The sequence below is a fragment of the Haematobia irritans genome, chromosome 3 (assembly GCF_050003625.1).
Source record: "Haematobia irritans isolate KBUSLIRL chromosome 3, ASM5000362v1, whole genome shotgun sequence".
Taxonomy (NCBI): Eukaryota; Metazoa; Arthropoda; class Insecta; order Diptera; family Muscidae; genus Haematobia; species Haematobia irritans.
Window position 1 is genome coordinate 25,610,927 of NC_134399.1, and position 24,177 is coordinate 25,635,103.

The 24,177-nt window shown below is 35.1% G+C and overlaps 1 protein-coding gene across 1 annotated transcript in view; it reads left to right on the forward strand.

Annotated features, from left to right (window-relative positions):
- LOC142230801 (uncharacterized) overlaps positions 1 to 24,177 on the forward strand; it is a 125,973-nt gene that overhangs the window by 50,096 nt on the left and 51,700 nt on the right. The window contains exons 5-6 of the mRNA XM_075301426.1: positions 484 to 604; positions 5,824 to 5,971. Of these exons, the coding sequence (XP_075157541.1) occupies positions 484 to 604; positions 5,824 to 5,971 (269 nt within the window). The remainder of the gene's footprint in view (positions 1 to 483; positions 605 to 5,823; positions 5,972 to 24,177) is intronic.

Below are 24,177 nucleotides of genomic sequence, written 5' to 3' on the forward strand. Positions count from 1 at the left end.
GACGAAGTCACGTGGCACACGGCGTGTGGATGCCCTTCCGGGTGTATAAACCATTTTCCCAACCTAACTTCGGTGTGTCCGAACTCGATGTCGCATATTTTTGTTTTATTCTTAAATTTTTATTTTGTCTAATAGCAATTAAATTTCCATCACATATTAATATATAAATAAATCAGCAAACGATTTATTACTTTGGTCATTTTGTGGAGAATCAATTAAATGAACATAATTTTTTCCTCCATGAAATTGTTATACAATAAATTACTTTATGCCATGTGTACAAAAAATAAATTATGTATATTTTATTTTGATTTTCTTACATCCTTTCAGAGCTGTATCCAAGGTTCACAAAATTTGGGTATAGAAAAAGTACTAGCATTAGAAAATTCTCAACATTGATTTATTACCTAGCAATTGTATTTTCATGTAGAAAATATGGGTTTCTACATATATGCTAATATCATAAATCTTTTCCCTTTTCAGATATGGCCGTGAAGATGAAGAGGTTATGGGTTTGCGATTTTGTAACGAGGCAATTATGTCGCTACATCAGATATGGCCAAGAAATGAAGAACCATCCAGAGATTCGTTGAGTCCATTACAGGTAAGTTTAGTGATGCGAAATGAGAGGACTAAAGAACACTCCAAAAAAAAAAAATAGGATTAGATTTTGTACAGAAAAGATGTTCGTAGTTGTTTGTAGCTAATTTGTAACGCGGTTTTCTCATCGGCTGACGTAAGCTCAGTCGCCTCTAGGGTTTCCATAAGGACCCACTAAACTTTTGGGAATAAGAACATGCGTGTTTACCTCTTTCGAGTTAAATATTAATTCGGTTTTATTCTATGACAATCTCTTTAATATGATCAGGATCTAATGGGAACAGGCATTCGGGATGTCGTCGATTTGTAGATAATCGACAGCTGGCGTCTTCGCTAAGATGAAGAAGGAATTCGGTTTGTAGATAATAAGTACTTCGATTCTTCGGTAGCTTGATAATCCAGATTCGGCTCGTTGATGAGTGCGTCAGTTCCGTGAAGATCGGTGTATGTTTAGAATTCGGTTCGTTGGCGAGGGATGAGAACTCGGTTCGTTGATAATCCATAGTCGGTGAGCAATTCGGTTCTTTGATTATCAGTAATGATGAGAACGCCGGTTTATCGATTGATGAGAAGTTTGGTTTATTGATTATTCGTAGTTGGTAAGAAATACGTTTCGTTGATGATGAGATCGTGGCTCTATCCATGTTCGGTAGTTGATGAGCAGTTCGGTTCATTTGTAATCGTTAGTGAAGGAGAACATCGGTTCGTCGATGTTGTTGATGATTCATCGATAATTAGGACTGAATGTCTCTGTGGGGGAACAGTAGTCCCGAAGATCTCTGTGGTAGAACAGTAGGCCCGAAGGTCTCTGTGGCAGTGCTGCGATAGTCGGCCGGGGTCGGAAATCGGTTACGGTCAGTTTTGGTATCAATGACGACTATCATGCAAACTACTACCGAAGGTCTCTGTCGTGGGACAGTAAGTCCGAAAGTCTCTGCGGCGAACAGTAGATACGAAGGTCTCTCTGGAGGAACAGTAGGCTCGAAAGCCTTTGTGGTGGACAGTAGGTCAAAAGGTCTCTCCCTATTGTACTTATTGAAACGTGGAAGATTGTCGTTGCTGGGTAGTTCGGTTCGTTGGCAATTGGGATGTTTTGTATTCATTGATTTGTAGTCAACCGAGATCTTGTTTATTCGTCGATTTGTAGGTGACGGTTGCTAGTGTTGCGGTGTAGTGTCAACATCGGTATCGGATGTGGCGCGATAATCATTCGGGGTCGGTAATCTCTTAGGTCGATTTTAGTATCAATAACGACTATCATGCTTTAGGCCCGAAGATCTCTTTGGTTTGGTGGAACAGTAGGCCTGAAGGTATCTGTGGTGGAACAGTGGATCCGAAGGTCTCTATGGGTGAACATTAGGCCCGAAGGTTTATATGGTGGAGAAGTAGACCCGAAGGTCTGTGAGGTGGAACAGTAGTCCCGAAGGTCTCTGTGCGGGCACAGTAGGCCCAAAGGCCTCATGCTCGAAGGTCTCTTTGGGAAAGCAGTAGCCCCGAAGGTCTCTGTAGCAGAGCAGTAGTCACAAAAGTCTCTGTGGTGGAACGGTAGGCCTGAAAATCTCTGTGGTGGAACAGTAGGCCTGAAGATATCTGTGGTGGAACAGTATGCCCAAAGGCCTATGCTCGAAGGTCTCTTTGGGAAAGCAGTAGCCCCGAAGGTCTCTGTGGTGGAGCAGTAGTCACAAGGGTCTCTGTGGTGGAACGGTAGGCACGAAGATAAATGTGCTGGAACAGTTGGCCTGAAGATCTCTGTGGTGGAACAGTAGGCCTCAAGCAGTAGACCCTAAGGTCTCTGTGGTGGAACAGTAGTCCCGTAGGTCTCTGCAGGAACAGTAGGCCCAAAGGTCTCTTTGGGAAAGCAGTAGTCCCGAAGGTATCTGTGGTGGAGCAGTAGTCACAAAGGTCTCTGTGGTGGAACGGTTGGCCCGAAGATCTCTGTGGTGGAACAATAAGCCTGAAGATCTCTGTGGTGGAACAGTAGGGCTGAAGATCTCTGTGGTGGAACAGTAGGCCTGTGGTTAAACGGTAGCCCCGAAGACTTATGTGGTGGAACAGTAGGCCTGAAGATCTCTGTGGTGGAACAGTAGGCTTGAAGCAGTAGACCCGAAGGTCTCTGTGGTGGAACAGTAGTCCCGAAGGTCTCCGTGCGGGAACAGTAGGCCCAAAGGCGTCATGCTCGAAGGTCTCTTTGGGAAGGTCTCTGTTGTGGAGCAGTAGTCACAAAGATCTCTGTGGTGGAACAGTAGGTCTGAAGATCTCTGTGGTGGACAGTAGGCCTGAAGGTCTATGTGGGGGAACAGAAAGCCCGAAGGCCTCTGTGGGGAAAAGTAGGTCTGAACAGTAGGCCCAAAGGCGTCGTGCTCGCAGGTCTCTTTGGGAAGGTCTCTGTGGTGGAGCAGTAGTCACAAAAATCTCTGTGGTGGAACAGTAGTCCCGAAGGTCTCTGTGCGGGAACAATAGGCCCAAAGGCGTCATGCTCGAAGGTCTCTTTGGGAAGGTCTCTGTGGTGGAGCAGTAGTCACAAAGATCTCTGTGGTGGAACAGTAGGCCTGAAGATCTCTGTGGTGGACAGTAGGCCTGAAGGCCTCTGCGGGGAAAAGTAGGCCTGAATGTATCTGTGGTAGAACAGTGGATAGGAAAGTCTCTATGGTTGAACATTAGGCCCGAAGGTCTATATGGTGGAGCAGTAGACCCGAAGGTCTCTGTGGTGGAACAGTAGTCCCGATGGTCTCTGTGCAGGAACAGTAGGCCCAAAGGTCTCTTTGGGAGAGCAGTAGCCCTGAAAGTCTCTGTGGTGGAGCAGTAGTCACAAAGGTCTCTATGGTGGAACGGTAGGCCCGATGATCTCTGTGGTGGAACAATAAGCCTAAAGATCTCTGTGGTGGAACAGTAGGCCTGTGGTTAAATGGTAGCCCCGAATATCTATGTGGTGGAAGAGTAGGCCTGAAGATCTCTGTGGTGGAACAGTAGGCCTGAAGCAGTAGACCCTAAGGTCTCTGTGGTGGAACAGTAGTCCCGAAGGTCTCCGTGCGGGAACAATAGGCCCAAAGGCGTCATGCTCGAAGGTCTCTTTGGGAAGGTCTCTGTGGTGGAGCAGTAGCCACAAAGATCTCTGTGGTGGAACAGTAGGCCCGAAGATCCCTGTGGTGGACAGTAGGCCTGAACGCCTATGTGGGGGAACAGAAAGCCCGAAGGCCTTTGCGTGGAAAAGTACGTCTGAACAGTAGGCCCAAAGGCGTCATGCTCGCAGGTCTCTTTGGGAAGGTCTCTGTGGTGGAGCAGTAGTCACAAAAATCTCTGAGGTGGAACAGTAGGCCTGAAGCAGTAGGCCCTAAGGTCTCTGTGGTGGAACAGTAGTCCCGAAGGTCTCCGTGCGGGAACAATAGGCCCAAAGGCGTCATGCTCGAAGGTCTCTGTGGTGGAGCAGTAGCCACAAAGCTCTCTGTGGTGGAACAGTAGGCCCGAAGATCTCTGTGGTGGACAGTAGGCCTGAAGGTCTATGTGGGGGAACAGAAAGCCCGAAATCTCTGTGGTGGCCTGAAGGTCCCTGTGGTGAAACAATAGGTTCGAAGATCTCGGCGGTGGAACAGTATGCCCGAAGGTCTCTGTGGTGGAACAGTAGACTCGAAGGTCTCTGTGTTACTATTTATTTCGCGTCTGGGAATAAATTCTTCAGACGACAACAAAAATACCACCGAACTACTAGCAAAACGATGTGCAATGAGCCACTCGGGAACAGTAGGCCCAAAGGCCTCTGTGGTAGAACATCATGCTCGAAGGTCTCTTTGGGAAAGCAGTAGGCCCGAAGGTCTCTGTGGTGGAGCAATAGTCCCAAAGGTCTCTGTGGTGGAACGGTAGGCCCGAAGATCTCTGTGTTGGAACTGTAGGCCTGAAGGTGTCTGAAGTGGAACAGTAGGCCCGAAGGTCACTGTGTTACTATTTATTTCACGTCTGGTAATATATTCCTCAGATGACGGCTAAAATACCACCGAACTACGAGCAAAACGATGTGCAATGAGCCACTCGTAGAACGATCTGGCAGACACACCTATCCGAATCTGTCTTTGGTTGGCAAAGGTCCAATACTTGGATTGATTATTTGTCACCAGCAATCGCCTCTATGCAGCAACACACGGCCACTAAGCTGTTCAGCATAATGATGACTTGTGTCCTGTAGTGGTTTGTAAGTGCCTGTGGCATCGGTCGGATTAATACTCGTAGTGCATGGCAAAATACTAAGTCAATTTTTATTATATTTTTCGAAATTTTCCACAGCCCAATTATCCCAAATATGTTGTAAAAATGTTTTGAATTAATCATGGGTATAAAGTTCAATGAGTTCAATATGAACTAAAGCAAACAAAAATTTTCGTCGAATCCCAAAAATAGTATAGTAAGAACGAACTACTGTATGGTAAAAATGGTCATGACCATTTGATGCCAATGAGTTTTTCTTTGCTTTCAGTTCGTTTTTTCTTCCATGAGAGGTTGGAATTTCGTAAATTGTAGTTAAAAAGTATACTAGGTCCTATTTTGCCCCAATCTCAAAAAGTGGAGTTAAATTTAGTTCAATTTTCGCATGACGTAGTTAATTTTTTATCAAACATTTTACATGTTTTCTATATGGCCATCCTTTAAGGATTCTGGTATTGATTGCTACCCAAGGATGACAATTCTTCAAAAGAAGATATTTTCAGAAATTTACATATTAAATTTGATAAAATGTTTTTAAATTCCATCAAATTCTTTGTCGTTGTTTATATGCAAATTTTATATGGGAAATGAGAATTTAAGTCGTTGCTTTGTTATTAAGCTTTTAAAAATTATTTTTAATTGCTTTCTCCTATTTCATGGAAATTTGTGAATTTTCTCTTACATACAAAACTAATGTATAGTAAATATTTATGAAATAATTATAAGAAATAATTCCAATATAATCTCGCCAACTTGAAAAATTCACGCTTACCTCCTACCAGTGAAACAAAACCTTCAAAGAAGGAAGCACTACATATTAAAAGCAAACACAGATGCTCTTCTTCTACAGGCATTTCAATTAAAATAATTAATTTTGAAATTATGCTGAACACAGTTTTGGTCCAAGGATCTATTGGCTTGTGGATGAACAAAACAACTGAAGACCGACAATTATACGAGTATTGTGCGATGCCAGTGATTTGTGACGTGATTTATTCACATTTTCTTTCATTTTTCCCAATTTTCCAGGAAGCCTTACTAAAACGTTTGGGTGATGGCGCTCATCCTTTTACTTTGACCCTAACAGCCCAGGCACCACCCAGTGTACAATTGGTACCAGCTAAACGTTACTATGGAGCACCAATTGGTACCAGCTATGATGTTCGTTGTTTTATTGGTAAGTATATAATTAACTTTTTAATGATACGAGAATATATTTTTGGGATTTCATTAATTTGGATTAAGAGGCCAGATGGTTGGAAAATCAAAATTAAATTGGGCTATTATTTGAATGTACTTACTCGTGGAAATATGATCCCTATAATAGGGAAGTTACATTTCACAATTAATTCATCGGAATCAAATTTAATTCACATACCGCATATTGATGCCAGTTCTTTCTCTCTAATTGCAAAATCAAATCAAAAAAATCAAAGTTTTGTCACACAAAAATACAATTTTAATTTACATTGTTTCCGTTTCCAAAAGTTTTATATGGTACACCGTTTTTAAGAAAGGTACCGACTAAGGTGCGCAGTTTCCCCTAGGTTAGGAGGTGGCAGCCCGATGTATCAGGCTCACTTAGACTATTCAGTCCATTGTGATACCACATTGGCGAACTTGTCTCTTATCACTGAGTGCTGCCCGATTCCATGTTAAGCTCAATGACAAGGGACCTCCTTTTTATAGCCGAGTTTTGAAATCCTCAGAAATGTCACCAGCATTACTGAGGTGGGATAATCCACCGCTGAAAATTTTTTGGTGTTCGGTCGAAGCAGGAATCGAACCCACGACCTTGTGTATGCAAGGCGGGCATGCTAGCCATTGCACCACGGTGGCTCCCAGTTTCCCCTAAATAAAGTTTCTTTACATCGGTTTGTGTGTTCCCAACAATGTAGTCTATAAATAGAACTGCTTGACTGTATACGTTGATGGCTATAGCGATAATTGTGCGTTGTTGACAATAAGAGCTACATGGTCCAGGGGATAGTATACCCAACACCGTGGTGCAATGATTAGCATGACCGCCTTGCATACACAGGGTCATGGGTTCAAATCCAGTTTCGACCAAACATCAAAAAGTTTTTCAGCGGTGGATTATCCCACCTGAGCAATGCTGGTGACATTTCTGGATGTTTCAAAGCTTCTTTAAGTGGTTTTACCGACAATGTGTTTGTCGTTTGGACTCGGTTTTAAACACGGACGTCCCTTGTCACTGAGCTAAACATAGAATACGGCAGTATTCAGTGTTGATCTAGTTGTCGTGTCTAAATTCGCTGAAATAATGGACTTCTGGTTGCCACTCGTGTCAAAAATAATCCTCCTAAATTTGAGAAAATTTTACCAAAAATCTACCAAATTTTAAAATCTTATCTAGAAGGTTTTAATCAAATTTTTATCAAAATTGTATTTCTATAGAAAATTTTGTCAAATTTTATTTCTATAGAACATTTTGTCAAAATTTTATTTAATTCGTTTTGTTTTGTTATTATTGGTTTTGTTCTTTAAGCATTGTTGTTGTTTTTTGATTTCAGCTTAAAACCATGCATTGACTAAACTACAAGTGTAGGTTAACCAGCAGAGGAAAAGAATGTTTGTCAAATTTATTTGGGCAAAGCCCTATAGACTGCAAGATGGTTGGATAGACGCACGTTTCGGAATTACCACATTCCTCATCAGCATCCTCTACTTGCAGCAAAACTATCAACCAATTATCAGAATAAATTCAGGCAGTTCATTAAACCCAACAATGAACCACACTTGAATCTTCCGAAAAAAGGTTTGGCATGATAGCCGGCTTATGCCGAAATAAATTCGTACAAACATATCTCTTTTCCTATGCCACTGTCAAATCATCGATTTGAGTGCAGTTGGCTGGGTTTATTTTGAGCGTGCTTCCTCTTTTTTTCAAAATAAACCCAGCCAAATTGTAAGTTATATGAAAAGATGATGTACAGTGGGAGAAAAGATGATTCAATTTGTAAGAGGAAATTTCCCAAATGTTTTCTCCATAAGGAGTTAGCATAAAGGGCCCAAAATTGAGTTATCTCTCCCAGCCAGATCTATACTAAAGGCTGTGGAAAGGTTCATTCGCCCGAACCGAAACATGTACAGTCCAGGCGTGTATAGATTTGTATCTGGCGTTTTCTTTTCAATGGCTCTATTAACCATGTTCCTTAATCTATATCTGTCCATAAAGCTCGAATAATAATTGTATAATTAGATATAATGCATTTGGACGTCAATTGCCTGTTTCGGTATCAGGCTAACATGTAATATAACAAAATTTTATTTCTATAGAAAATTTTCTCAAAATTTTATTTCTATAAAAATTTTTGTCGAAATTTATTTCTATAGAAAATTTTGTCAAAATTTTAATACCTAAAAATTGTACACCTAAAGTAAAATTTGTAAAAATTTTTATACCTCGAGAAAAATTTACAAAAATTTTATTTCTATAGAAAATGTTCTCAAAATTTTATTTCTGTACAAAATTTTATTTTTATAGAAACTGTTGCCAAAATTTTATTTTTGTAGAAAATTTTGTTAAAATTTTATTTCTGTAGAAAATTTTGTCAAAATTTTATTTCTATAGAAAATTTTCTTAAAATTTTATTCCTATAGAAAATTTTCTCAATATTTTATTTCTATAGAAAATTTTGTCAAAATTTTATTTCTACAGAAAATTTTGTCAAAATTTTATTTCTATAAAAAATTTTGTCAAAATTTTATTTCTATAGAAAATTTTGTCAAAACTTTATTTTTATAGAAAATTATGCCATAATTTTACTTCTACAAAAAATTTTATTTCTATAGAAAATTTTCTCAAAATTTTATTTCTATAGAAAATTTTCTCAAAATTTTATTTCTATAGAAAATTTTGTCAAAATTTTATTTTTAAAGAAAATTTTGTCAAAATTTTATTTCTGTAGAAAATTTTGTCAAAATTTTATTTCTATAGAAAATTTTCTTAAAATTTTATTCCTATAGAAAATTTTCTCAATATTTATTTGCTATAGAAAATTTTTTCAAAATTTTATTTCTACAGAAAATGTTGTCAAAATTTTATTTATATAGAAAATTTTGTCAAAGTTTTATTTCTATAGAAAATTTTGTCAAAATTTTATTTCTATAGAAAATGTTGTCAAAATTTTATTTCTATAGAAAATTTTGTTTCTGTAGAAAATTTTGTCAAAATTTTATTTCTATAGAAAATTTTCTTAAAATTTTATTCCTATAGAAAATTTTCTCAATATTTTATTTCTATAGAAAATTTGTACAAATTTTTATCCCTAAAGAAAAATTAGTGAAAATTTTACCTCTATAGAAAATTTTCTCAAAATTTTATTTCTATAGAAAATTTTGTCAAAGTTTTATCTCTATAGAAAATTTTGTCAAAATTTTATGTCTAGAAAATTTTATCAAAATTTTATTTCTATAGAAAATTTTGTCAAAATTTTATTTCTATAGAAAATGTTGTCAAATTTTTATTTCTATAGAAAATTTTGTCAAAATTTTATTTCTATAGAAAATTTTGTTAAAATTATATCTCTACAGAAAATATTGTCAAAATTTTATTTCTATAGAAAATTTTGTCAAAGTTTTACCTCTATAGAAAATTTTGTCAAGATTTTATTTCCATAGAAAATTTTGTCAAAATTTTATTTCTATAAAAAATTTTCTTAAAATTTTATTCCTATAAAAAATTTTCTCAATATTTTATTTCTATAGAAAATTTTGTCGAAATTTTATTTCTACAGAAAATTTTGTCAAAATTTTATTTCTATAGAAAATTTTGTCAAAATTTTATTTCTATAGAAAATTTTGTCAAAATTTTATTTCTATAGAAAATTTTGTCAAAGTTTTATTTCTATAGAAAATTTTGTCAAAATTTTATTTCTATAGAAAATGTTGTCAAAATTTTATTTTTGTAGAAAATTTTGTCAAAATTTTATGTCTATAGAAAATTTTGTCAAAATTTTATTTCTATAGAAAATTTTGTCAAAATTTTATTTCTATAGAAAATTTTGTCAAAATTTTATATCTAAAGAAAATTTGTACAAATTTTTATCCCTAAAGAAAAATTTGTGAAAATTTTACTTCCATAGAAAATTTTCTCAAAATTTTATTTCTATAGAAAATTTTGTCAAAACTTTATTTCTACAGAAAATTTTGTCATAATTTTACTTCTACAAAAAATTTTATTTCTACAGAAAACTTTATTTCTATAGAAAATTTTCTCAAAATTTTATTTCTATAGAAAATTCTCTCAAAATTTTATTTCTATAGAATATTTTGTCAAGAATATATCTCTATAGAAAATGTTGTCAAAATTTTATTTCTATAGAACATTTTGTCAAAATTTTAATTCTATAGAACATTTTGTTAATTTTGTTGTTATAGAAAATCTTGTCAAAACTTTATGAAAAATGGCGCCAAAATCCAAAGTCCATATGGCCCCAAAATCCTGAGTTTTATCCAAAATTGCTTAACATTTTGCACAAGGAGTACAATTTGTAGTGTCGTGTTAAATTTGATTGAAATCGGTTCAGATATGGTTATAGTTCCAATATATATCTTTGGTCCAATATAAACTGAAATGGTCCCAGAAGCCAGAGTTTTATCTTGATTTGCTTGAAATTGTACTCATGGAGTACAATTCGTAGTATAGTCAAGTGTGCTAAATTGAAATCGGTGCAGATTTAGATGTAACTTCCATATTAGTAGGTATTTTTCCGAATTGGGTTAATTAAGCCAAAATACCCTTGTAAAATCGCCACGGCTAATGTAGAAATGAATCAAAATCAAATTTTCCTATACCTCTATTACATAGCTATCGACCGATAAATCATGAATGCACTTTTGCGAAATTGCATAAAAATAGCAGTAGATTTAAAATTTTTCATATTTCTTACTAACAGTGGGCTTCGAGCCAGGGCATTAGCCGATTTATATTTTAAGTCAATAGATTTTGTAGAAGTAAAAAAAATGGGAATATAAACCTTTATATAAAAAACCCAAAAAACTGCAAGGATTTGATATGGTATCGAAAATGTGGATCCACAATGTAGTGCAGGGTATAGAATAATCGGCCCGCCCGACTTTAGACTTGCCTTACATTTTTTTGCTGTAATGTTTTATTGAATTTGTTTAAAAAAAATATATATTATTGGCCAAATAAGATTTGAACTTTTATTTTTTCTTAGACAAAGAGGCAAATAAAAACAGAATTACTTGCCTCAAAAAAAATTAAGCAATGTTATTATCTGAAAAATAAAATAAATAAAAATACCACAAAGCATCAGGTGCTGGTCCAAAGACTCAAATAAAAATATAAAAACAAAATAAAACTCTTTATGACTATGATGTTGAAGATGTGGAAAAGCATGCCCAATGTAAAATTATACAACTCAACCATAAAAGGAAAAAAACTGAAATATATTTTTATTGCAAATGAATGTACAAAACCATACCTTAAATATGCCCCCATTGGTACGCTTTGAATTTTTAAAAAATATGAAAAAAAATTCAAACAAAAAGACCTAAAGGACACATACAATTACTACAATTTTATTAAGGCAACTTATTTAATGAAAATTGGAAGGATTCCTGGCAATATTAAACCTGTAATATAAACAAAAAAGGATTTGTTGGGAATGTTATCCGAAACAGTAGCAATTTCGTAAAATTACTACATAAATAATTTGTTTTTCTTCTGATGGCCTAAGGTTTCATTATAAATTATGCAATTTTCTAGATGAATAAAAAATAACAAGTAATCGGAGAGTTGAGACAATTTTTGTTTTTGTAAAATACATACAATAAGCTGTTGCTCATTGTAGAAGATTATACACACAGAGAAAAAAATTTGGCATGAACCCATTGTAAACATTTGACAAAATTGTCTATACAAATAAAATATCGACAAAATTGTCTATAGAAATAAAATGTTAACAAAATTTTCTATAGAAATAAAATTTAGACACAATTTGCCATAAAATTAAAATTTTGACATAATTTTTATAGAAATACAAATTTGACACAATTTTCTACGGAAATCAAATTTTGACAAAATTTTAGAAATAAAGTTTTGACAAAATTTTCTTAGAAATGAGATTGTGACAAAATTTTCTACAGAAATAAAATTTTGACAAAATTGTCTATAAAAAAATTTTGCAAAAGTTTTCTATAGAAATAAAATTTTAAAAAAAATTTCTATAAAAACAAAATTTTGACAAAATTTTCTGTAAAAATAAAATCTTGTCAAAATTTTCTAAAGAAATAACATTTTGACAAAATTTTCTATAGAAATAAAATTTTGACATACTTTTCTATCGATATAAAATTTTGACAAAATTTTCTATAGAAATAAAATTTTACAAATATTTTCTATGGAAATAAAATTTTGCAAATTTTCTATAGAAATAAAATGTTGACAAAATTGTCTATAAAAATAAAATTTTGACAAAATTTTCTATAGAAATAAAATTTTGCAAACATTTTCTATAGAAATAAAATTTTGCAAAAATTCTCTATAAAAATAAAATTTTGACGAAATTTTCTATAAAAATAAAATTTTGACAAAATTTTCTATAGGAATAAAATTTTGACAAAAGTTTCTGTAGAAATAAAATGTTGACAAAATTTTCTATAGAAATAACATTTTGACAAAATTTTCTATAGAAATAAAATTTTGTCAAAACTTTCTATAGCAATAACATTTTGACAAAATTTATTATTGAAATAACATCTTGCAAAAATTTTCTATAGACATAAAATTTTGCACAAATTTTCCATAGAAACAAGTATATAAGGCCGTAAGTTTGGCCAGGCCCACGCTTATGTACCCTCCACCCTGTATTGCGTAGAAACTTCTTCTAAACACTGCCATCCACAATCGATTTAGTTGGGTTGCGGTAACGCTTGCCGATGGCAAGGTATCTTAAAACTTCCTAACACCGTCTTCTAAATTGTAGGTAAGTCCATACGTGGTACATATTATAGAAATAATATTTTGAGAAAATTTTCTACAGAAATAAAATTTTGAAAAAATTTTCTATACAAATAAAATTTTGACAAAAATGCTATAAAAATAAAGTTTTGACAAAATTCTCTGTAGAAATAAAATTTTGACAAAAATTTTTATAGAAATAAAAATTTGACAAATTTTCTACAGAAATAAAATGTCGACATAATTTTTCTATCTATCATTTCTATCGATATAAAATTTTTTTTTATTCTGATAATTGGTTGATAGTTTTGCTGCAAGTAGAGGATGCTGATGAGGAATGTGGTAATTCCGAAACGTGCGTCCATCCAACCATCTTGCAGTCTATAGGGCTTTGCCCAAATAAATTTGACAAACATTCTTTTCCTCTGTTGGTTAAGCTACTCTTGTAGTTTAGTCAATGTATGGTTTTAAGCTGAAATAAAAAAACGACAACAATGCTTAAAGAACAAAACCAACAATAACAAAACAAAACAAATGAAAAATTTTTATAGAAATAAAATTTTGATTAATTGTACAGAAACAAAATTTTGACATAATTTTCTATCGATATAAAATTTTCGCTAGAAATAAAATTTTGAAAAATTTTCTACAGAAATAGAATTTTGAACAATTTTCTATAAAAATAAAATTTTGACAAAATTTTCTATAGAAATATAATTTTGACAAAATTTTCTATAGAAATAAAATTTTGACAAAATTTTCTATAGAAATAAAATTTTGACAAAATTTTATTAGAAATAAAATTTTGACAAAATTTTCCTAGAAATGAGATTTTGACAAAATTTTCTACAGAAATAGAATCTTGACAAAATTTTCTATAGAAATAAAATTTTGACATACTTTTCTATCGATATAAAATTTTGACAAAATTTTCTATAGAAATAAAATTTTACAAAAATTTTCTATGGAAATAAAACTTTGACAAATTTTCTATAGAAATAAAATGTTGACAAAATTGTCTATAAAAATAAAATTTTGACAAAATTTTCTATAGAAATAACGTTTTGACTAAATTTTCTATAGAAATAAAATTTTGACAAAATTATCTATAGATATAAAGTTTTGACAAAATTGTCTATAGAAAAAATATTTTGCAAAATATTTCTATAGAAATAAATTTTTGCAAACATTTTCGATAGAAATAAAATTTTGCAAAAATTTTCTATGGAAACAAAATTTTGACAAAATTTTCTATACAAATAAAATTTTTATTGTTGTTTTTTATCTCAGCTTAAAGCCATGCATTGACTAAACTACAAGTGTAGCTTAACCAACAGAGGAAAAGTATGCTTGTCAAATTTATTTGGGCAAAGCCCTATAGACTGCAAGATGGTTGGATGTACAGCTGTTTCGGAATTACCACATTCCTCATCAGCATCCTCTACTTGCAGCAAAACTATCAACCAATTATCAATTTTGAAAAAATTTTCTATAAAAATAAAATTTGGCAACATTTTCTATAGAAATAAAGTTTTGACAAAATTTTATAAAATTTTGCAAAATAAAATTTTGCAAAAAATTTCTATAGAAATAACATTTTGACAAAATTACTATAAAAATAAAATTTTGACAAAAATTTCTACAGAAATAAAATTTTGACAAAATTTTCTACAGAAATAAAATTTTGACATATTTTTCTGTCGATATAAAATTTTGACAACATTTTCTGTAGAAATAAAATTTTGACAAAATTTTCTGAAATAAAATGAAAAAGAAATAAAATTTTGGCAAAATTTGCTATGGTAATAAAATTTTGACAACATTTTTTATAGAAATAAAATTTTGACAAAATTTTCTACAAAAAAAAATTTTTCTATAGAAATACAATTTTGACAAAATTTTCTTAGAAATAAAATTTTGACAAAATTTTCTAAGAAATGAGATTTTGAAAAAAATTTCAATAGGAATAAAATTTTGACAAAATTTTATATAGAAAAAAAATTGTCCAAAAATTTTTTATATAAAATAACATTTTGACAAAATTTCTATAGAAATAAAATTTTGACAAAATTTTCTACAGAAATAAAATTTTGCAAAAATTTTCTATCGATATAAAATTTTGACAAAATTTTCTGTAGAAATAAAATTTTACAAAAATTTTCTATGGAAATAAAATTTTGACAAATTTTCTATACAAATAAAATTTTGACAAAATTGTCAATAAAAATAAAATTTTGACAAAATTTATTTCAGAAATATTTTTTCTATAGAAATAAATTTTCTATAGGAATAATTTTTTGCAAACATTTTCTATAGAAATAAAATTTTGACAAAATTTTCTATAGAAATAAAATTTTGACAAAATTTTCTATGGAAATAAAATTTTTACAAAATTTTCTATAGAAATACAATTTTGACAAAATTTTCATAGAAATAAAATTTTGACAAAATTTTCTACATAAATAAAATTTTGACAAAATTTTCTATATAAATAAAATTTTGACAAAATTGCCTATAGATATAAAACCCTGGATCCTCTATTCAATGATTGAAACCACCGTGGTGCAATGTTCAGCATGCCCACCTTACATACAAAGGGTCGTGGGTTCAATCCCTGTTTCGACCGAACAACAAACATTTTTTCAGCGGGGAGGGGATAATCCAGCCTCTCAGTAACGCTGGTGACGTTACTGAGAATTAGATTTTCCAGAATAAATAAAGAATTTTGAAATTATGTTTAAAGGTTTATTGAGTTTTTTCTTTCTTTAAATTGTTAAAGAAACTTTGCAGCAGCACATTTACGTGATATTAAAGATTACGCAATCTAAATTTTAGGATGTGAAATTTACAAAATATTAAGGACAAATTTCTTTAAAACAATGACATTTTAATTAAAATAAAGTTTATAATCTTTGCTTCAAAAAATTTTTTTCAGTAAATTTAGTACACAAATTTTGTAAATCTGGGTCCCTCCGTTAAAGTCGCATCTTTTTGAACTAAGTAAAATTTTCCTTAAAGTAACGAAACACATTTTTGGTTTAAAGAAATTGTCTTTAAATTAACTGTAATATTGAAACTTTAGATTTAAGATAAAAACGCTTCAAATATAAAGGGTGATACGGTCAAAATTTGGTCAATATAAACTTGACGTATTTCTTTCAATTTTGCATTTAAAACACCCCTGAACACCCCTTATTTTGAAGGTGTGTGTGTATAGAATATTGCTCCTATTTTGATTTTGGAATTCACTCTTCAGTTGTCAAAATGCCGTCCAAGCAAGAAGAGCAGCGTATCAAAATTTTGCTCGCGCATCGCGAAAATCCAAGCTACTCGCACGCAAAGCTGGCAAAATCGCTAAAAGTTGCCAAATCAACCGTTACAAATGTAATAATAGAGTTTTTTGGGAACGTTTTTCGACAGCCAGGAAGTCTGGATCGGGGGGAAATCGAAAACCGGAAGCCGCTGAGACGACAAAGAGAGTTGCCGGTAGTTTCAAGCGAAAGCCTAACCTCTCTCTTCGAGATGCCGCAAATAAGCTGGGTGTATCGTCTACAACCGTGCATCGAGCCAAAAAACGAGCCGGACTATCGACTTACAAGAAGGTAGTGACTCCAAATCGCGATGATAAACAAAATACGACGGCCAAAGCGCGATCCCGGATGCTGTACACGACGATGCTGACGAAGTTTGACTGTGTGGTAATGGACGACGAAACCTACGTCAATGCCGACTACAAGCAGCTTCCGGGACAGGAGTTTTATACGGCAAAAGGATGGGGAAAGGTAGCAGATATTTTCAAGCACATAAAACTGTCAAAGTTCGCAAAGAAATATCTGGTTTGGCAAGCCATCTGTACCTGTGGCTTGAAAAGCAGCATTTTCATAGCTTCCGGGACTGTCAACCAAGAAATTTACGTGAAAGAGTGTTTGAATAAACGTCTGCTGCCTTTCCTGAAGAAACACGGTTGTTCCGTACTGTTTTAGCCGGATTTGGCATCTTGCCATTACGGTAAAGAGGCCATGGAGTGGTACGCCGCCAACAACGTGCAGGTGGTTCCCAAGGACAAGAACCCTCCCAACACGTCAGAGCTCCGCCCAATTGAGAAATACTGGGCTATTGTCAAGCGGAACCTAAAGAAGACCAAAAAACTGCTAAGGACGAGCAGCAGTTCAAGGCAAACTGGCTTTCTGCGGCGAAGAAGGTGGACAAGGTGGCTGTACAAAATCTGATGGCAGGTGTCAAGCGTGAGGCAGGGCAATTCGGATTTGGAAAAGCGAAAGCCTAACTGAATATTTTTCCTGAATTTTATACTAATTGAACTTGAAAAAGAAATTTAATTTGATTTTTTAAATAAACGATTTCACCGATTTACACGCGTTTTCCCTTGACCAAATTTTGACCGTATCACCCTTTAGGCTAAGACTTATTTTGAGGATTAAGCGTCTTTGGTTTAAAGTATTTTTTTGTTGGAATTAAGAAAACATTTTTTACTTTGATGTGTCCGTTATAATTTGGATTTTTAAACCGGCATTTGTTTGTACCTGAGTACTTTTATTTATAAACCGAGAGAAACATAATGAAAATTTGATAAATGAGATCTGTATCCTAATTTTAATTTTATTGATCCTAAATTTAAAGTCAGATAGGTCGCATAAAAATTTCTTTATTTTGAAGAAGCCGCATCTTTGGCTCGGAATCAATACCAAAATCCTTAAGGGAAGGTCAAAATCTTTGGATCCAAGTAAACTTTTTTTTGAGTGAAGACACGACTTAGGGTTCTTTCTCATTAGAAGCCTTTCTCGTCTTGTGTTTGTCTCCTATGTGGAATTAAATTACAAATTGTAATTAAATACCCTCCCAGTTGCTACACAAAATCAAATTATTTTTATGTTACCCCATGAAGGCTATAACCTTAATAGGAATTAGAAAAAAGGAACCACAACATTTCACATTTTACAATAGGAAACACATGTTTTTGGGAATATGATTTTATTAGCCCCCCAAAAAAGGAGAATACAATTTTGTAATGATCCCAGCACTAAAGGTGATAAGAGGATTTACCTTTCCTTTTAACCTATTCCTGTTTCAAAGAAATGCTTTCACACGAAAATACCTAGGAAAATTATTGCTATTATAAATGGTTACTCTACCAAAAAAAAAACAAACGAAATTTCTTACTTCCTTCTTTCCCGATACCTTTATCATTTCATAGACTAAAGACAATCAAAGGTAACTGTAATCCTTTTTTTTTGTTTTTGGTGCAAAATATCCTTTGGTTGATTGGTCTCCTCTTTCATTTCTTTTCACTGACCAACTCTTCAATTATTCAGGTTTCTGTAGTAAATGTATGGAATTCCGTTTGGTTTTTTTTTTTGTAAAGTTTTTCCTTGCAAAAGGACCAAACAAACTCTTTGACAGTAATGGACTTGTATGTGGGGACAAGAGTCTATTTCTGCTTAGTCTTTTCATAACCCAAAGGGTCAAATTAAAGTCAATATTAAACTTTAGTTGAAGCACATTTCATATTGACAAGTGGAAATTTCCCAGAAACTTTGTTGCAAATGTTTCCGGGAATGTTTGGAAACTTTTTTAAAGAACCAAGTCGGGTTCTTTATTCCCCCTTTGAGTTTGAACTCTATTTGCTTTGTGTTTTGCCATAAGGTCTGAGGTTAGAATGTTGTGAACTAATGTTCCATTTTTGGAAAGTTGGTTGAGGCTTCTTTTTGTAGTCTATTTCTAAACAAAGTAGGTCCAAAATAATCAAAGAAAAACCTTAATATTAGGTTAACTTTTAAAATTTTATTTAAACTTTAGACACTGACAAACTAAACAATGAACCATTTGAAAACTAAAGAAATATAAAGTAAAAATAGCTGACGGCAGCCAGCTGCGCTGTTACTTTTTATACCCTCCATCATAGGATGGGGGTATATTAACTTTGTCATTCCGTTTGTAACACATCGAAATATTGCTCTAAGACCCCATAAAGTATACATATTCTGGGTCGGGTTGAAATTCAGAGTCGATCTAAGCATGTCCGTCCGTCCTTCCGTCCGTCTGTTGAAATCACGCTAACTTCCGAACGAAACAAGCTATCGACTTGAAACATGGCACAAGTAGTTGTTATCGATGTAGGTCGAATGGTATTGAAAATGGGCCATATCGGTCCACTTTTACGTATAGCCCCCATATAAAGGGACCCTAAGATTTGGCTTGTGTAGCCTCTAAAAGAAGCATATTTCATCCGATCCGGCTGAAATTTGGTATATGATGTTGGTATATGGTATCTAACAACCATGCAGAAATTGGTTCACATTGGTCCATAATTATATATAGCCCCCATATAAACCGATCCCCAGATTTGGCTTGCGGAGCCTAAAAGAGAAGCAAATTTCATCCGATGCGGCTGAAATTTGGTACATGGTGTTGGTATATGGTCTCTAACAACCATGCAAAAATTGGTTCCCATCGGTCCATAATTATATATATCCCCCATATAAACCGATCCCCAGATTTGGCTTGGGGAGCCTCAAAGAGAAGAAAATTTCATCCGATCCGGCTGAAATTTGGTACATGATGTTGGTATATGGTCTCTAACAACCGTGCAAAAATTGGTCCATATCGGTCTTTAATTATATATAGCGCCCATATAAACCGATCCCCAGATTTGGGTTGCGGAGCCTCAAAGAGAAGCAAATTTTATCCGATCCGCCTGAAATTTGGTACATGATATTGGTATATGGCCTCTAACAACCGTGCAAAAATTGGTCCACATCGCTTCATAATTATATATAGCCCCCATATAAACCGATCCCCAGATTTGGCTTGCGAAGTCTCCAAGAGAAGCAAATTTCATCCAATCCGGTTGTAATTTGGAACATGGTCCATATCGGTCCATAATTATATATAGCCCCCATATAAAACGTTCTCCAGATTTGACCTCCGGAGCCTCTTGGAGGAGCAAAATTCATCCGATCCGGTTCAAAGTAGGAACGTGGTGTTAGTATATGGTCGCTAACAACCATACCAAAATTGGTCCAATCACACAAAAATTGGTCCATATCGGTTCATAATCATGGTTGCCACTAGAGCCAAAAATAATCTACCAAAATTTTATTTCTATAGAAAATTTTGCCAAAATTTTATTTCTATAGAAAATTTTGTTCAAATTTTATTCGGTTCATAATCATAGTTGCCACTCGAGCCAAAAATAATCGACCAAGATTTTATTTCTATAGAAAATTTTGTCAAAAGTTTATTTCTATAGAAAATTTTGTTAAAATTTTATTTCTGTAGAAATTTTTGTCAAAATTTTCTTCCTATAGAAAATTTTGTCAAAATTTTTATTTCTATAGAAAATTTTGTGAAAATTTTATTTCCATAAAAAAATTTTTAATATTTTTTTTCTGTAGAAAATTTTGTCAAAATTTTATGTCTACTTTGTCAAACTGAATTATATACGTATTGGATCGATTTTTTTTGATTTAATATATACCACGTATGGACATACAATTTAGAAGATGGTGTTAGGAGGTTTTAAGATACCTTGCCATCGGCAAGCGTTACCGCAACTTAAGTAATTCGATTGTGGATGGCAGTGTTTAGAAGAAGTTGCTACGCAATCCATGATGGAGGGTACATAAGCTTCGGCCCGGCCGAACTTACGGCCGTATATACTTGTTAAATTGTACACTTTGTCATTCCGTTTGTAACACATCGAAATATAGGTGTCAGGATGCATAACTACATATATTCTGGAACGTGGTGAAATCCGATCTAGCGAGGCCCATCCGTCTGTTGAAGTCATGCTAACTTCCGAACGAAACAAGCTATCCGTACTTCAGCTTGTATCCAGGTCAAGAAACTCTGCGACTAAGGTGGGATGTGTCCAGAGTGATCTGTTGGTGAGTCGGGTAGGTTTAGCTGGGCAAGAGTAAAGATGACGCGTGCCATGTGACCCTTGGTTACAGATGGCAAACACGTCAGCTGCGCTGCTATCAATCACTGATAGATAAGTATTGAGGCTGCTGCACTTGCTTGCTCTTGATTGGGCCAAAACTTCCCAAGTCTGCTGTGGGAGGTCCCTTTCCTCCGGTACTAATAGCGGTGATCGGACTCTGAGAACCGCTTATCCTTATAGCTTCTCACCGCCGCAGCATGAGGATACATGAATCCTGTTCAGACCTACCTGGTACGCTTCTTGATCTAGAGCCTCTCTTTTGTAGCACTGGATCTCGCGCTTTTTCCTTGATGATGTATATTAACAGGTTGGCTGATAAGTCCCAGGTCTAACAAAGAAAAACACATTTTTTTGTCAAAATTCGTTTTTATTATTCAACATATTTCCCTTTAAGAGCGATACAACGATTATAACGACCTTCCAATTTTTTGATACCATTTTGGTAGTACTCCTTCGGTTTTGCCTCAAAATAGGCCTCAGTTTCGGCGATCACCTCTGCATTGCAGGCAATTTTTTCCCCTGCAAGCATTTTTTTGAGGTCTGAGAACAAGAAAAAGTCGCTGGGGGCCAGATCTGGAGAATACGGTGTATGGGGAAGCAATTCGAAGCCCAATTCATGAATTTTTGCCATCGTTCTCAATGACTTGTGGCACGGTGCGTTGTCTTGGTGGAACAACACTTTTTTCTTCTTCATATGGGGCCATTTTGCTGCGATTTCGACCTTCAAACGCTCCAATAACGCCATATAATAGTCACTGTTGATGGTTTTTCCCTTCTCAAGATAATCGATAAAAATTATTCCATGCGCATCCCAAAAAACAGAGGCCATTACTTTGCCAGCGGACTTTTGAGTCTTTCCACGCTTCGGAGACGGTTCACCGGTCGCTGTCCACTCAGCCGACTGTCGATTGGACTCAGGAGGGTAGTGATGGAGCCATGTTTTATCCATTGTCACATATCAACGGAAAAACTCGGGTGTATTACGAGTTAACAGCTGCAAACACAGCTCAGAATCATCAACACGTTGTTGTTGTTGGTCAAATGTGAGCTCGCGCGGCACCCATTTTGCACAGAGCTTCCGCATATCCAAATATTGATGAATGATATGACCAACACGTTCCTTTGTTGGAACGTGTTGGTCATATTCTTTCCTTCCTTCCTTTTACGGTCACTCAAAATCATTTTGTGGATTTTTTTGATGTTTTCGTCGGTAACAACCTCTTTCGGGCGTCCACTGCGTTCACCGTCCTCCGTGCTCATTTCACCACGCTTGAAGTTTGCATACCAATCAATTATTGTTGATTTCCCTGGGGCAGAGTCCGGAAACTCATTATCAAGCCAAGTTTTTGCTTCCACCGTATCTTTTCCTTTCAGAAAACAGTATTTTATCAAAACGAAATTCCTTTTTTTCCCATTTTTTCACAATAACAAAAGTTGCTTCACAAAAGACGCTCTATCTCACAAACTAATTTACTTACAGACGTCAAATTTTGAAACGAATCATTTGAAGGTTGGTACTATATAAAAATAATATGCATTTAATACTAGCGACGCCATCTATTTGTCAGACCGGGGACTTATCAGCCAACCTGTTAACCCTTACACTCCTGGCTGATGATTGTCTATCCATGAAATGGTGGTTTGGATGATTACTGCGATAACAACCCAGGAAATATTGCTTCGACAACATGTGGTTGTGTCTACGCACAAGGATGATCTTTGTCTCCAGCTTTATGTGGTGGAGTGTTGTGCTGCGGATGTCTGTATGTTCTGGCAGGTCTGTATCTTATTCCACTGCATATCACTTGTCTGAGGTGTCCACACTGGTGCTGCATAGTTTACTACGAATGTGACCCCGAGAAGCTTGGGGTAATTTGTGGTCGGAATCGGTTCAGTACAGTCGTACAGTCGTCTGCGTATGATACAATCTCGAAGCCATCAGGAGGGTGCAATTGTTAGCATGCTCGCCTTGCATACACAAGGTTGTGGGTTCGACGCCTGCTTCGACCGAACACCAAAAAGTTTTTCAGCGGTGCATTATCCCACCTCAGTAATGCTGGTGACATTTCTGAGCTTCTCTAAGTAGTTTCACTGCAATGTGGAACGCCGTTCGGACTCGGCTATAAAAAGGAGATCCCTTGTCATTGAACTTAACATGGAATCGGGCGGGACTCAGTGATAAGAGAGAAGTTCACCACTGTGGTATCACAATGGACTGAATAGTATAAGTGAGCCTGATACATCGGGCTGTCACCTAACCTAACTCCCTGTTTCACTCTACAGGGTCATACGGGGTCCTAAATTTCGACTGGCGCCCGTACAGATAACTAGTAACCCAACGCTTAGTTCTTGCCGGTAAGGAGGTTTTATCGATGTCCTCGAAAAGTCTGGCATGGCTGACCGTATCGCATGCCTTCGATAGATCAAGCGCCTTGAGGACTATTCTATGACATGGCTTGGGCTGAATGAGTCCCCTATTTATATATACTGAAATGGCATGCAAAGTCGTGGTCGTACTATGTACTTTGCTAAATCCATGTTGATGATTAGCTGCTGGAAAATTGCCCAAAAGGCTGGGAAGGGTAGTGCCTCAATTGTCTTGGCTACTGGTGAGAGTAGAGAAATCGGTCGGTGCGATTCACCCTTGCTCGAGTCGTTGCCTGGTTTCAGTTGAGGAATCACCCAACGAATTTTCCAGACATCGGGTATAATGAGGGATTCCAATGACGAATTGAGGAGTCTGGTCAAGTACTCAACTCCCAGTATTCCCAGATGCTTTCAGCATTAGCATAGAGATTCCGTCGGGCTCGGAGATAACGGATGCGAAAAATGGCTCTCCTTTTCGCCATATCACTCTCGGGATGCTCGACAAACTGTCGTTTGAAGAATATAGCGCACTTCTTCGGATCAGTTACTGTCACGTTGCCAAAGGTAAATGAAATACTATCATCCCTAGTAACGGGGTTCGAGAGGGCTCTCATATGAAAGCCAAGCCACTGCCCTTTTATTGTGCGAATCTTTCATATAACATTGTATGCATAACAATGGCGCACGATGCAGGTGTCATTCACCTTCCTTTCTTGGATCGCTGCGTCCCTGATTCTTTTTCGATTCAGTAAGTCCTCATCATCACATAGTCTGACGACCTACTGCTGCTATCGTTAGCACAGTATCCTGTTACGTAATCAGTATGACGATGTTAAGCGGGAGAAGTTCGGTTGAAGAATATAGCGCACCTCTTCGGATCAGTTACTTTCACATTGCCAAAGATAACTGAAATACCATCATGCCTAGTAGCGGGGTTCGAGAGGACTCTCATATCAAAGCCAAGCCACAGCCCCACTTCTTGTGCGATCCTTTCGTATAACTTTGTAAGCATCACAATGGCGCACGCTGCAAGTGTCATTCACCTTCCTCTCTTGGATCGCTGCGTCCCTGATTCTCTTCCGATTCATCAAGTCCTCATCATCGC